This window comes from Phascolarctos cinereus, unplaced genomic scaffold (assembly GCF_003287225.1).
Source record: "Phascolarctos cinereus isolate Bilbo 61053 unplaced genomic scaffold, phaCin_HiC Scaffold_9;HRSCAF=440, whole genome shotgun sequence".
In the NCBI taxonomy this organism is placed as follows: domain Eukaryota; kingdom Metazoa; phylum Chordata; class Mammalia; order Diprotodontia; family Phascolarctidae; genus Phascolarctos; species Phascolarctos cinereus.
The window spans coordinates 26,116,186-26,131,604 of NW_027556402.1; the positions used below are offsets into that span (position 1 = coordinate 26,116,186).

A 15,419-nucleotide genomic window follows, 5' to 3' on the forward strand; every position below is an offset into this window, starting at 1 on the left:
ATGTATAGAATAATTTTACATGTATATACTGCTTGTGTCTAATGGTAGCCATCTCTAAGGTGGGGGGGGCAGAAATTTACATGGCAATTGTTAAGTTATTATGAATATGATTATAAATTATTATTATTATGAATAAATATTAAATTGTTATATATTTGAAAGGAATAGCAAGTTGTACATAGTAGATTTGCAATTTCATGTGCAATCATCTTTTTTATTGTACTATGTTATAGAAATGCTTGTTTTATTTCACAAATTAAAAATAAAATAAATTTTTTTAAAAAAAGAAAATAAATCCCACTACAGCATACTCAACAAGGGCTATGACTGAAGAGAAGATTTTGTTTTGTTTTGTTTTTGAAGTAGCACTCTGTGCAAAGGTTTCAAGATGCAGAGATTAACAAGTCATAAGGAAGGTGTTTACTTTCTAGTGCAGAGGATAAGACAAGTACAGAGACAAATGTAAAATAAATTGTAAAATATGTGAATAGGAAAAGTCTACATGATAGCAAATGAGACCATTAAGGAGAGAGGCTGAGGAACAGCTTCATAAAGGAAGGTTCTCTGTACTTCATTCTGCATCAGTTCATACAAGTCGTCTAAGGTTTCTCTAAAACTCTTTTTTCATCATATTTTTGCCCCTTCCTGGGGTACCTTTGGTCTTAACCCAATACCAATCTTTACTGTACACTTTGGGACCATAGAATGAACCACTACATACTGGAAAAGCATATAGTGAAAAACTCACACAATATTAAGGAAATGCGGGGCCCGTCGCACTGAGGAAGCTACAAAAAGATTAACATTTGTTGACCAGAAAGGAGAAAGACATGTGATACACATTCTTAGAGTGCGTGATAAACAGGCCAAAAGTTTAGAGAAATACTTTGAAACAAGAAGGCATCACTTCACCAAGCAACAATCAAGTCGTATGGTATTGGCTTTGTGGAATGTAACCGAAATTAGTTTATTTTTGACTGGAGCTTTTAAACCTTTGTTAATGTTTAAAATCCAAGAATGGAATTCAAAGGCCCTTCCTGTGTGACTTCCTCAAAAACAGAGCCAACAGTGTGTTGACAAAGAAGTATCAACCAAACAGTTGGGTCACATGGGAAGTTTGTGTTGGCATTTCAGGATCAGATCTCAGTTACCATAAATCACAGAAGCTGACATTGTCCTAAGGAGGCAGCATGGAGTAATGGACGGTGAGATGTCTTCAAAGCCAAGAAGATCTGGGCTCACATCCTTCTGGGAGCTCAGTGGCTGCGTTACTTTTGGCAAGTCACTGACTTTCTCAGTGTGGCATGACTATAACTTGCAGCACAGATGTCGGCTTGGGTTGGTGGAAGAAATTTCCTCATCTCGCGGTTTCCTGTATCAAAGTAACAACTGATCCAGTTCCTATCCCTATCCTTATAGAGCTCAAAATTGATTATTAGTTGTGGTTGTGCAATGAAACAGGAAAAACTATGTAGAATATCATTGCAAGCTGTAAATATTTAGCACCTACCCACTGCCTAGCCAAGGCATTGTCAGCTGCTTGGGATTATGGATCAGAAGTATTATGTTTTCATGAAATCATGGGTGACACATCCGTTTGTTACAAATACAGCCCTCAAAATATTCTGGATAATTATCAATGAGCCACAGTTACCTGGACCTATCATTGTTGTATCAAAAGGGGCAGGGAAAGGGAATCAAGATTTATTAAGCATCTGCTGTGTGCCAGGCACTGTATTTAGCTTTACAAATACGTCATTTGGTCCTCACAACTGTGCGAGATCGATGTAGTTATTATCCTCATTTTACAGTTGAGGAAACTAAGGTAGAAAGAGGTTAAGTGAGTAGTCTAGATTGAAACAGCTAGTACTAGCTGTTTGAAGAACAAGAAAGAAATAGCCTTTTCTACCTGTAAATGAGGGAGAATTCATGAACAAACCAGGGAAAAAAAGTAATCAAAGAAAACAAATTAGACAGTTTTGATTACATAAAAGTTGTTGTACAAATAAAACCATTTTGGTTAAAATTAGAAGGAAATGGGTAATTGGGGGGAAATATTCACCCAGTTTCTCTGAACCTCATAAAGATCTTATGTCCAAGATATAGAATGCAGTGATCACTTTTTTTAGGAGTCATTCCCCAGTTTCAACAGGTAGTTTTCAGAAGAAGTAACCCAAGCTTTTGAAAATTTTATGGGGCAAAAACGCTCCAAATCACTAATAGGTATACATTAAAGCAGCTATGAGGTTCCACTGCACACATATTAGATTGGCAGGGATGCCAAAAAAAAAAAAAGGAAAAGGGTAAATGTTGGAGAGGATGTAGGACGAGAGACACACACTGATGATTGGTGAAGCCAGGAGGTGTTTCAGCCATTCTTGAAAGCAATTTGGAACTGTGGCCAGAGGTCAGTAAGTTGAGACTATCCTTTGACCCTGTGATAACAATACTAGGCCTAGTAGAGATCAAGGAAAAAGGAAGAAGTCCCATATTTCTAGAATATTTATAGTAACTCTTTTTGTATTGGCAAAGACCTGGAAACTAAGAGAGTTGCTGTCTACTAGGGGAATGGCTGAGCTAATTATGACATACAAATGTAATGGAATATTACTGCCTGGTTAAAAAAAAATATAAAAGGGGTGATTGTAGAGAAATCTCAGAAGACATATATGAACTGAGGCGGAATGAAGTGAGCAGAACCAGGAGAGTGTTCTATACTGTAACAACATTGTGAAGGCAAACCAGATATCTGAATCCATAATGATCTTGACAAGCTATAATGTTGAGCTGAATATAATGAGATGAAATTCAGTAGGGTTAACTACAGAATTTTGTGCTGTCAACTCCACAGATATAAATGGGGGATGCATTGATAGGCATAGGTTCTAAACAGAATTTGGGAATTTGAGTGGATTGCGAGATTGATATTTTTCAGCAGTTTGATGTAGTATCCAAAAAAGTTAATGCAGCCTTAGGCTGCATTAAGAGAGGCACAAGCTTCCAGGAACAGAAGGTGGTAATTCTGCTGTCTTCCGCCCTCATTGTACTTCTGAAATAATGTATTCTGTTCTGGGCACCCTAGCTTAAGAATAATATTGATAAAGTGGAGAATGTGTAGAGAGGGAATGTGGTTGGTGGTTGTGCTCGGAGAGGACCACAATGACATCACTATGTGGGATCAAGGTATGGTGTGTCCAGCTGTGGCTGATCAGACCAGTACAAGCTCAGAAGGCTCCAGGAGTCAGGTTGGACACAAATAGTCCATATGAACATTTGGAGGGGAGATGTATCTAAATTTGTGCATCTCACGGTTTTTTTGAACTACTACAATTCTGCTTTGCCTATAGAGCACAGCACCTTCCTTGATGTCTGGCAGTATGGCATGCTGGTCCTGTGCCAATGTCTTCCCTGTCTCACAGTCAGTTCTGTAGTTCTTCAGAGACATCTTGAGAGTGTTATTATATTGCTGCTTCTGACACGAGCATTTACCTTCTATGAGTTCTCCATAAAATAGTCTTTTAGGCACATGTACATTTGGCATTCAAACATGGCCAGCCCATCCGAGTTGCACTTTCTTCAGTAAAGTTTGAATGCTTGGCAGTTCAGCTCGAGAATGGACCTAATCCTGCCAGGTGATCTTCAGAATCTTCCTAAGACAATTCAAATGGAAGTGATCCAGTTCCCGGGTACGGTGCTGGCATACTGTCCAGGTTTCACAGGCATACAAGGCAGCACAGTGGCTCTGTAGTAGACCTTCAGTTTGGTAGGCAGCCCAATACCTCTTCTGTCCCATGCTTTCTTTCAGAGCCTCCCAAATGCTGAGCTAGCTCTGGTAATCATCATTTATGTATACATCCCTGGAAAGTTTACTGCCAAAGTAAATGAACTTATCCATAGCACTGAAAATTTCTCCATTTTCTGAAACTGATGGTTCCGTGTATGGATGGTTCAATACTGGATGGTGGAGCACCTCTGTCTTCTTGGTGTTAATCGTCAGGCCAAGATTAGCACAAGTGGCAGAGAATTGATCCATACTCTATTGCATTTCAGCCTCAGAGGCTTTCTCAACAAACCAGCATCAACTAGTGCTGAAGCCATTGGCTTTTTCTCTCAGATTGAAGTCAGTCCCTATCCAGTTGAACTTTCAGTTGAAGAAAAGGTTTTGAATGCCATTAGGTGCCTCTCATATTGCAAAGCACCTGGTCCTGCTTCTATTCCAGGAGAGACCTACAAGGCAAGGAGTCCAGTGTTTATACGAAAGCTGACTGAAATCTTCCAGGTTATATGACAAGAGGAGGTTTGAGGATGCCTCTATTGTCCATCTCTGTAGAGGAAAAGGATAGGTTGTCCTGTGACAGTCACAGGGGGGTCTCTCTCTTAGTTACTGCTGACAAAATTCTTGCCAGAGTCTTTAATGGGCTGATCCTTTGGTTAGATGATCATCTACCCAAGAACCAGTGTGGCTTCAGAAAGGGCCAACAAATGGTCGATAGAGTGTATGCTGCCTGACAGCTCCAGGAAAAATGCTAGGAGCAGAACAGAGGTCTATACACCACATTCATTGGTCTGACCAAGGCCTTTGTTACTGTCAGTCATAAGGGCTAGTGGAAGATCATGGCAAAATTTGGTTACCCGGAGAAATTCATCAGTATTGTGCATCAGTTTCACTACGGTATTATTGCCTGGGTTCTGAATAAAAGACAATGCTCTCACACTTTCACAGTCACTAGTGGAGTGAAGCAAGGCTATGTGCTCATTCCCGTGCTTTTTAATCTTTTTTTTTTCTTCTTTTGGTTAGGCAGTGGGGTTAAGTGACTTGCCCAGAGTCACACAGCTAGTAAGTGTTATGTGTCTGAGGCCACATTTGAACTCAGGTCCTCTTGAATCCAGGGCTTGTGCTCTATCCACTGCGCCACCTAGCGGCCCCTACTCCTATGCTTTTTAGTGTGGTGTTTTTAGCAGTGTTGTCAGACATCATCGACAAGGACTAAAACAGCATCAAGGTCAACTGTCATACTGATGGTAAATTATTTAACTTGAAAAAACTCCAAGCCAAGACTATAGTGGAGAGAGTGCTGGTGTGTGACTATTTCTTCACAGACTGAGCAGCCAGGATGGGAAAGGGCCTTTACAGAGATGGACAGTGGAGTCATCCTCAAACCTCCTCTTGCCAGATTTGAACTCAGGTCTTTCAGAATCCAGGGCCTGTGCTCTGTCCACTGCACCACCTAGCTGCCCCAACTTGATGGATTTCTGAAGACCACATACGTACATTGCCTTGCACCATATCCTTCCCTAATGACCAGATGCTTTTCCACCTAGAGACAGAGGCAAGCCATATCCAGAGAAGCTAAGTGTCCCTGTTATAGGGCTGCCCGTAACAAGCCTAAAGAAAAGAAGGCTCTGTGAGAACGTGATGGCATTGCTACAGGATGTGAAGGATTATCATGTGGAGGAGGGATTAGACTTTGTTCTTTTTAGCCTAAAAAGTAGAGTTGTCCAGTTTTAGAATGGCATCCTTCACGGTCTTCAAGCAGAGGCTGGTTGCCCACTTTCTGTTTATTTTTTTGATTAATGATAATAATAGCATTTATGCTTTAAGGTTTGCAAAGTGCTCTAAAATTGTGGTCTCCACAACAATCCTGTGAGGTAGGTGCTATTATTATTTTACAGACAAGGAAACGGAAGCAGGCAGAGGGTGAATGATTTGCCCACAGTCACACAGCTAGTAAGTGGCTGAGAATTTGAGCATAGGTCTTACAGACTTCAGGTCTGATGCTGTCTCCCTTGTGCCACCCAGCTCTCCCTAGTGGGGATTCCTTTGTGTATGGGTTAGATGAGATGACCGCTGAGGTCTCTTCCACTTCTCAAATTCTGTGATCTTTCATGCACTAATAGATGACAGATCTCCTCACTACCAATACGGATCGCAAACTATCTTGGAGAAATGCAATCATTAAAATGTACTGTAACCACAGTATTACTGCACACCAAGCTGTTGCTTACAGACATGCAAATGTAATATTAATGCATAAGAATTTATCTAAATCTATTGTTAATATAAGTTGATATGCCAAATATACCTAATTTCTGAGGTGCATGTCATGAATTTTTTTAAAATTATAAATAGGAGATCAAAAAGGAAGCTTCTCTGCTACTAGAAATGTTTTCTGTAAGCCTGCCTTCAGAGGCAGGCTCTTATTTAGGTTCTAATACTGTCATTTAGCTTTGGAAATTATTTATTTTTCTGTTTGAGCAATGGTCATTGGCCATTAAATGTGAATTAATAATACAAAGATGGTTACTTGCCTCAGTATCATTTCTATCTGAAGTTCTTCAAAAATATGAGAAAAATGGGATGATGATTGTGGTGGTGATTATGATGGTGATGACAGTGATGATAGTGATGATAACGGTGGTTGTGGTCATTCCTGTGGCCCTTGAATATTTGCACAGCATTTCACATAAAAGATGTCTTTTGACCCTTATCTGTAAAAGTCACCATTACAAATGTCAGTTCTTCTTTTACTTTGATTTGTAAGTTGTTCTTCTTTTAACATGAATGCTCTCAAAAGAGTAACGAATTCTGTTTCAGTAAAAGCTATCAACGTACTTACAGATGTTTCCATGACTAGGATCAGCTATGCAGTCCAGCTTATTCAATGCCATTTACATTTTAAGAAAATTAAACCAAAGTTTCTTATCACTCTAAGAGTTTTTTGTTATAAGCCCAAATGAAGAAACCCATAGGGTTATTCCGGGGATCAAATGAAATAATATTTGTAAAGTCAGTGCCTGGCACATAGTAGGTGTTATATAAATGCTTATTCCCTTCCCTTCATAGCCATTTGCAAAATAAACTCTTATGAAGTCACAATAATAGCACTTATCTTTTGAGTAGTTTGTGTGATCTAATTCCCTCTTTATTTTTCAAAATTCTTTAGGTGGATTATTTAAAAACTAATCTTTGGATAGTATTATATAATACTATATATAGTGTATAATTTTTGGGTAGTATAATATTGTATCATATTATTTGGGTAGTATCTGGGAACTATCACATGCTTGCTGACAGCATCATCATGTTGAGTGAAGAGTGATACTTAACATTTATGTCCTTATGTATTTGCTTTAATAGAAAGTCCTTAAATGGATCTAAACCACAGAGATGAGATTGGCATAAGTGTTCCATTAAGCTTTCTTTTTTGTTTTAGTTGATGACTTCAGTGAAGAATCCTCATTTTATGAAATTCTTCCTTGCTGCGCTCGCTTTCGCTGTGGAGACCTCATAGTTGAGGGACAGTGGCATCATCTTGTCCTAGTAATGAGTAAAGGCATGTTGAAAAACAGTACTGCTGCCCTCTATCTTGATGGACAGCTTGTCAATACAGTGAAGGTACGTCTATGCTTCTAAATACCTACACACTTTATAAAAATTTTTTATTGTTTAAATTGTGATTTTGCCCAAAATTGACCTCAGCAGTGCTTGTGACGTGGTCTTTTATTTGCCCTGTTCTGTGTGTCACCGTATTGGTGAATGACATGGAGGAGAGCTTGGAGGGCAAGGATGGAGTTGTGGGCTGTGGATTTGTGTAGAAATGTGGAAGAGTCTCTCTCTTCCTATTGTCTTCTATTACAGATGCACGTAGCTTTGGAGCCATAAGGAGCATGTAGCCCCACCCCCTTATTTTACACGTTGAAGAAATTTCGCCTTCAGAGAGGTTGAATGACTAGCCTGAGTTCGCAGAGACTCCAATCCAGCACTATTTCCTTCAGTTGTGCTGCTTTTTGCTTTGGGTAGTAGAATATTATTTATAAATAACTTCTGGTTCTCATTTCATGTCTGTATCTCTCCCTTCATATTGGTTCTTGGATACACAGAGCATTATTTTATTTATTAACACCCTGATCATGTGACAGATGGGGGTAATGTTTCCTATGTAAGCTCTGGAAACGAGTATAATAGTAAAAATCAAGGAAAGGTTATATTTTCAGGAGCAAAGTCATTGTGCTTGGATGTCTTTTAAAAAATGACCATCTTAGCTTGTAAACTTTTAAAAATGCTAACATATTAACTAATAAAGGCTGAATTTTTAAACCGCCTCAGAGGGAAAGATTCCAAGATGGTGAAAAAGATCAAATTATTAGTAGCATCAGCAGGTGACCAAGAGAGAAGACGTCAGTAACTACCCACCCACTTCTCATTACTTATAAAATACTTATGAGAGGTCAGAGATCCCCGCAATGAAATATAAGAAGCAGACAGGTTTTCACCCCAGACCATGTCTGCAGAGCCACAGAATTGATTCAGTTGTATAGAGAGTCATTTCTTCATGTTTGTTCATCACAAAAACTTGAGTCAGTAGAGCAGAAGCCCATGTTAAAGGCTCTCCTTCAATAAATAGACACGCAGTATGAGCTTTACCAAAATGTCACTTTGGCATTGCTGTCCAGATACAATCGTTTGATGTTTTCTTTGTGTTTAAGCTTTATCTTTAATGTTACTGCTTAAAATAAAACCAAAGTGTAGATTTTTAGATCAATTAGTGTTTAGTTTTCAGCAGTGGCTCTCTACTATGTTGCCTTACCCAGGTGCTTTCTTCTTGTAAGCAGGCATACTGAGGTTTCTGAAATGGTTTTCTGTATCCTTAAGTATTTGGGACTTTATACAAGTCCACTCCAGTTTATAGAACTGCATGGTTTTAGGATGCTTTGTGGTATTTATGTGTGATTTGTAGGTGACTCATAGTGATTGGAATTCACACTCATATAAAGTACAAACTCGAAAATAAATATGCTGGACTAAAAAAAGAAATTGTGTAAAGATTTTTAATAGAATAAATCCAACTAAATACTGATTTTATTCAATAATTCTCTGAGAATATGACTACAGGAAACTGAAATTGAAAAGTGGAAAATTTAATCAACTTGGCTGATTTTTTTTGTATATCTCTTACAATTCCATTGACTTTTTTGTTAAAATTCAATTGAAAATTATTTTTGGCATCATATAGACCTAGCAATAGTGTGCCTTGAAATCTGAAATTAAACATGTGGTGTTACAAGAGTTTGGAAAGTAAGTGTGAGTGTGTGTGTATATGTGTGTGTGTGTGTGTGTGTGTGTATTTGCATTTTCACACTAAAACATACTTAAGTACTATAGCAAAAACATGAATTGTTTGCATCTTCGTGCCCCAATGAGATGCTGATCTTTGGCTGCAACCTTAAGTGGAATTTCAAAAGGAACATGATATGTGTTGCAACCACATCTTCTCCTTGAATCTGCTTGTGGTTTTCCTGCATCTTTCTTGTTCTGTTTTCGGCTGTTACCAAAGAGCCGGATAGCAGTTCACCCCAGTGCCTCAGGCCCTACCTCAAGGGCAGAAGTCCAGGCTCTGCTAGACCACACAGACTTCTGTCCTCTGTCATTAGCTGTACTTGGTACTTTTGCACAATATGAAGGTGCCCACTGACTTCTGGGGGATGGAGATATATAGCATAAGTTAAACTTGCTCGTTTTCCTTTTCTGGCATACCTGCTTCTGTTCTGATTCATTTCTTCTCATTTTTCTTTATAGCTTCATTATGTTCACAGTACTCCAGGGGGTTCAGGTTCTGCAAATCCACCTGTGGTCAGCACAGTGTATGCCTATATTGGCACACCACCTGCTCAACGCCAGCTTGCTTCATTAGTATGGCGCCTGGGACCCACACATTTCTTAGAAGAAGTTTTGCCTATTTCAAGTGTTAATATCATTTATGAACTAGGACCAAACTATGTTGGAAGCTTTCAGGCTGTACATGTCCCATGTAAGTACCCTTGTCCCTCTTAGCTAAAATTCCTCCTTTTAATGATTCATAAACTAGTCCTCATGAATTGTGTACATTGTCAGTCAATCAAAAAACATTTATAAAATTATCCAACAAACATTTATTTAATACCTGCTGCGTGCAGGGCACTGGGAATAAAAATACAAAGAATAAAGCAATCCCTTCTCATGAGAACAACAAGAATATTATTCTCTCTCTCTCTCTTTCATTCTCTCTCTCTCTTCCTTTTTCTCTTTCTAACTCTCTTTCTTTTTCTCTTTGTCTTTCCATGTCTTGTCTCTCTCTGTCTCTGTCTTTCTCTTTCTCCCTCTCTTGTTTCTTTCAAACCTTTTCATCCTTCCTTAAAGCCTTCCATGGCTCCCGCTCCTTCCACCTTCTCAACTGAGAACCTTGCTTCATATTTTACAGAAAAAATTGAGGCCATTTTCTGTGAGCTCCACTTCTCCCTTCTTTCCCATCTCATATGACTCGGATGCCTTCTGCCACTATCTCCTCCTTCACCTATCTCACATGATGCAGTAGCATTACTCCTTACCAAGATTAATCCCTCTACCTGCTCAAGCAGTTTCATTCATTTTTACCCCTCTGTCATCCCCACTCTATCACTTATCCTCAATCTCTCCCTGTCTACTGACTCCTTCCCTACTTCCTGCCTTTGTCTCCCCATCCTTGAAAACAGCCGTTTCTCCTTCTATCTCTGCTTTCATCATATATTTCTTCTGTTCTTTGTTGCTAAACTTGAAAGGGCCATCTACAATAAATGCCATCATTTTCTGTCCTCTCACTCCTTAACCCCTTACAATCTGGCTTCCAACTTCATCTTTCCAGCAGAGCTACACTCTCCAAAGCTACATAAATTAAGTTAGTTAATTAAGCTCTCCTAATTGCCAAATCTAATGATTTTCTCACTTGTCATTTTCTCAACTTTTTACAACCTTTGACACTGTTGAAAACCATCTTTTCTCTCAAGATTTTCTTAACACACTCTCCTGATTCTCTTCCTACCTATCAGACTGTTCCTTTTTCTTCCTTCTTTGCTAGTTCCTTATCCAGGTTATGCCTTCAGACCATAGTTGTTCCTTAGCTTTCTGACCTAGGCCCTCTTCTCTTCTTCTGCTATACTACCTCATTGGTGATCTCATCAGCTTAATTACTATCACTATGGCAATGATGCTCAAATTTTCCTATCCTGCCCATCCTCTGTTGACCTCTAATCTCTCATCTCTTTCTGCTTTTCAGACATCTCAAACTGCATGTCCAGTATATATCTTAAACTCAACATGCTGAACACAGCACTCATTATCTTTCTATCTAAACCCTCTACCTCTCTTACCTTCCCTGTTACGGAAGAAAGAAACACCATCTTCCTGGTCCCTAAGGCTTACAGACCAGGTGCATCCTCAGCTCCTCACTGTTTCTTAGCTCCCATGGCAATCATGGGATGCTTTGCAGCATCTCTCAAATATGCCCTCTTCTCTCTGGTGACACTGCAGCCATTCTGGTACGGACCTTCATCACCTCATGCCTGGACTGTTATGGTAGCCTGCTGGTGGGTGGTGGGTCTGCCTACCTCAAGTCTCTATTCATTCCAGTCCATCCTCTCTTCAGCCACTAAACTGATTGTCCTAAAGCCTAGATTCAACCATGTCATACACCACCACCTATTTAATAAATTCCAGGGGTTCCTGATCACCTTCAGCATCAAATACAGAATATTTTGTTTGACCTTAAAAGACCTTCATAACCTAGCCCCCTTCTACCTTTCCAGTCTTCTTAAACTCCTGGCTGTTTCATGAAACAGACACTGCCTCTCTCAGATCTAGGCATTTTGTCTGGCTGTCCACCTTGCCTGGAATATTCTTCCTCTTACCTCTGACTACTGACTTCCCTGACTTCCTGTCCTGAGATCTCAACCAAGATGTCATCTTCTAGAGGAAACCTTCCCAATCCTTCTTAATTCTAATGCCTTCTTATTTATTTACTCTTTTATCCTATATTAGCTTGTTTGTACATACGTGCTTTGTTTATTGTCTTTCCCATTACACTGTGAGTTTCTTGAGGGCAAGGACTATCTTTTGCTTTTTTTTTTATCCCCAGCACTTAGCACCGTGCCTGGCACATAGGAGGTATTTAACTAATGTTTATTGATTGATTAAGTAGAATATACATATGTATCAAATTATTATACAATAATACATAATAAATACATTTGTTTGTAAATATATAATAAATGCAAGGTAGTTAAGGATGGCAGTAGCATTTGGAGGGTATGGGAAGGAACAGGCTTGATGTAAAATGTTCTTGAGCAGCATTTTGAAGGAAACGAGGGATTCTGCAAGATGGAATTGAAACCAGAGGATGGCCATTTGAAAAGCAAGGTGATAAGCGTGTAGTAGGATTTAAAAAGAACAGAGGAAAAGGCCAGTTGTGACTGGCACCAAAAAATGCAGGAAAAGGCGAGGGTACTATATAATGACCCTGGAAAGGTATGTTGGGTACAGATTGTTAAGAGCTTTAAAAACCAGATAGAATAATTTATATTTGGTCCTAGAGGCAGTAGGGAGTCACTGGAGTAATTGATTAAATAGGGGAGTGCCATGGTCATACTTGGGTCAAATAAGATTACCTTGGTAAGTTAGTTGTATTGAGGATAAATTTGATGGGAAGAAGCAAAATAGAGATACCAATTAGGAGGCCATGGCAATAGTGCAGGCTAGAGGTGAGAACCCAAACAAATGAGATGAACGTATGAGTAGAGAAAAGGAGTTGAATATGAGAGGTGTCGTGGAATTAGAAACAACAAGATTTGGCACCTGATTAGATATTTGGGTTGAAGGAAGGAAAGTAAGAAGTAGAGAAAAATGTGAAGATTATGACCTGAGAGACTGGAAGAAAGGTGTTCCCTTTAGCAGAAATAGGGAAGTTTAGACAAGAAGTGGGCTTGAGGACAAAGATAACTAGTTCTGATTTGTGCATGTTGAATTTGAGATTTCTCTGAGTCATCCAGTTTGAAATGTCCCACAGGCGGTTAGAGATGAGGCACTGGGGCAAAAGGGAAAAGTGAAAATATTTCTGCCTTCATGGCCTTGCAGTCTTTTGGGGAAATACAAAATGGACATAAGTAGATATATATAAAATATATGAAAATAAATGTAAAGTAAGTAGGAGTGGAAGCTCCATGTGGAAAATGTCACGTGAGTATGGTTTTAGAAGAAATGAGGGTTGGAAAGAATGTCCCAGACAAACTACTTGGACAGAGTAATTTCTTTTTAGTGGTATGACTGGAAGTCTGGTTGCGAGGTGTCTGTCAGCCAGTCAGTAAACACTAATTAAGCCCTTGCTATGTGTCAGGCACCATTTCACACAGTGGGTATGCGAAAAGTGGCCAAAGAGATGCAAAGGGGAAATTGATAGGCCTTGGGAACAGCTTGGATGTAGGGGGTGAGGGAGAGTAAGGCACTCAAGAAGATTCCTAGGCTGCCAGCAGGAGGGACTGGGAGGATGCTGTTTACCGTCTACAGTAAAAGGAAAAGGGGAAGGGTTTAAGGAGAAAGATACTAAGTTCTGTTTTGGACATGTTGGGTTTAAGATGTCTACTGGACATCTGGATTGAGATACCTGAAAAGCAGTTGAGTTGAGAATTAAGAGCAGAAAAGATATGTGTAGACAGCTGTTCTTAGGAGTTTGTGAAATGGTGGAAAGATTGGGGGATAGCTTGAGGGGAAGACAGTAAATCTCTTTATTGTTAGAAAAACTTGGGCACGTTTGTAGGCATCAGAGAAGGAACCAGGAGATAGGGAGAGGTGGAAGTTTAGAGAGAGGTAGGGAGAATTGTGGGGGCAGTCTGCTGCAGAAGGGGAGGGGGTTTAAAAGGGACTTTTTCATCAGGAACTGGAATAAAGTTAGAGAGAATGAGGAATAATGTCAAAGGTTTGGAATAGTTATCAGTATGAAGTATAGAAGAGCTGTTCATTTAGGGAGGAGTCAAAGAATAAGCTTGCTGAGTTGAGGGCCCAGCTGAAATTGGATCAGTAGCATAAATTTGTATTGGACCCAGTCAGCTCAGTTACATGATATCCTCCAGCAAAGCATGGGTGTCACTAAGACCGCGGGACAAGGGATTCAGTATAGAACTGTAAATTAGTTAGCTATAGGAGTGAGGTTTGGAAAGGAGGGAAGTGAAGTCTGAGCCAGAGTGGCAGCCAAGAGAAAGAAGGAGAGGAGTTCATGAGTGTGATGTGTGTGTGTGTGTGTGTGCGTGTGTGCACGTGCATGCTCCGTGTAACTGACTCACACTCTACTTCTACTAGAGAACTCTAGAATTTGGCTCATTGCCTTTCCTTAAAAGTTTTTTGCTCTTACTCTCCTGTTGCAGATTAGGTCCTAGAGTCTCTGAAACAAGCATACAAGTTTCCGCTTGAGTGTCACCCTTCCCTCTCATCCCCTCATCCCCAAAGCAGTCATTCTACTTTTGGCCAGTTCCCGTTACTGAGAACTTATTCCTCAGATCCAACTGAAACCTCTTTTTAAATAAGTTACTTTTTGGATACCTTTGTTTTTTATGACATTCGCTTCTGGAGATTAACCTGTTTACCCTTAGAATTGAATATTTCTTTGTCACAAGGAAAAACAGCTAAGCACAAACAAAGTATATGACCTTATCTTCTAAGGCCTACACTCTCTGGTCCCTCTACACATCACCTGCCTTTTTGCCAAGAGGAGCAAGGTTTGGTCAGTTACTTTATTTGGACTTCCTCCTTGAACTTCAGCCGCTTTTCGTCTTTGATCCTCTTGCCTTCTCTGCTTCCTTTGACGGGCCATCTTCTCCCAGAGAGCAGGGAATGGCCTCTCTGCTTGAGTTGATATTCTCTGAGCTTAGCACAGGCCTGCAATGTAGTAAGAACTTCACAGATGGTTGTTAACTTAGTCTGCCTCTTCTCTGTTTCTAACATTTTTTAGCAGTTTCTCAGAGTCTGACTTCCTCTCAGCACTCTTTTCCTTTATGTTTTTGTAGCCTTCTGTATATTTCTGTTTCTTCTTTCATTCCGTATCTGTATTTTTCTGAATTTCTGACAATAATTGTTTCTTAATGCGCAGTAATGGGCACATTCACACTGCACAACTTATTCAGCCAATACCCAGTTGATGAGTAGATGCTTCATTTCTAGTCCTTTATACCAAAAAGGGGGCTTCTGTGAATATTTAGGTAAATATTACACATTTCTGTCTGTGGTTCACTTGGCATATATTCCTAGTGAGAGAATCCCGGATCTAAGATATGAACAGTTTGGTCTCTGGTACACCAGTCCAAATTGTTTTCCATAATGGTTGGACCAGTTTGCAAATCTGCTAACAGTCTCTTAGTGTGCCTGTCCTCTACAGCCCCCTGAATGGGGCCTGTCTCTATTTTCGTCACCTTTGCCAATTTTCTGAGTATGAGGGGAACCCTCAGAGGTGTTTTCATTTGCATTTCTCTTAAACGTTTTTAGTAGAATTATTGAAAGTTTATATTCTTTTGAAGACTGTTCATAACCTTTGATCTTTTATGTGTGTCTTGGAAAATGTTTCTTGGTCATTCTGAGTCTAAGT

General features: G+C 39.6%; 1 protein-coding gene across 1 annotated transcript in view; it reads left to right on the forward strand.

The window, feature by feature from the left end:
* The window catches only part of WDFY3 (WD repeat and FYVE domain containing 3), a 330,461-nt gene that overhangs the window by 192,599 nt on the left and 122,443 nt on the right, over positions 1-15,419 (forward strand). The window contains 2 exon segments of the mRNA XM_078148340.1: positions 7,215-7,396; positions 9,578-9,809. Coding sequence (XP_078004466.1) covers positions 7,215-7,396; positions 9,578-9,809 — 414 coding nt within the window.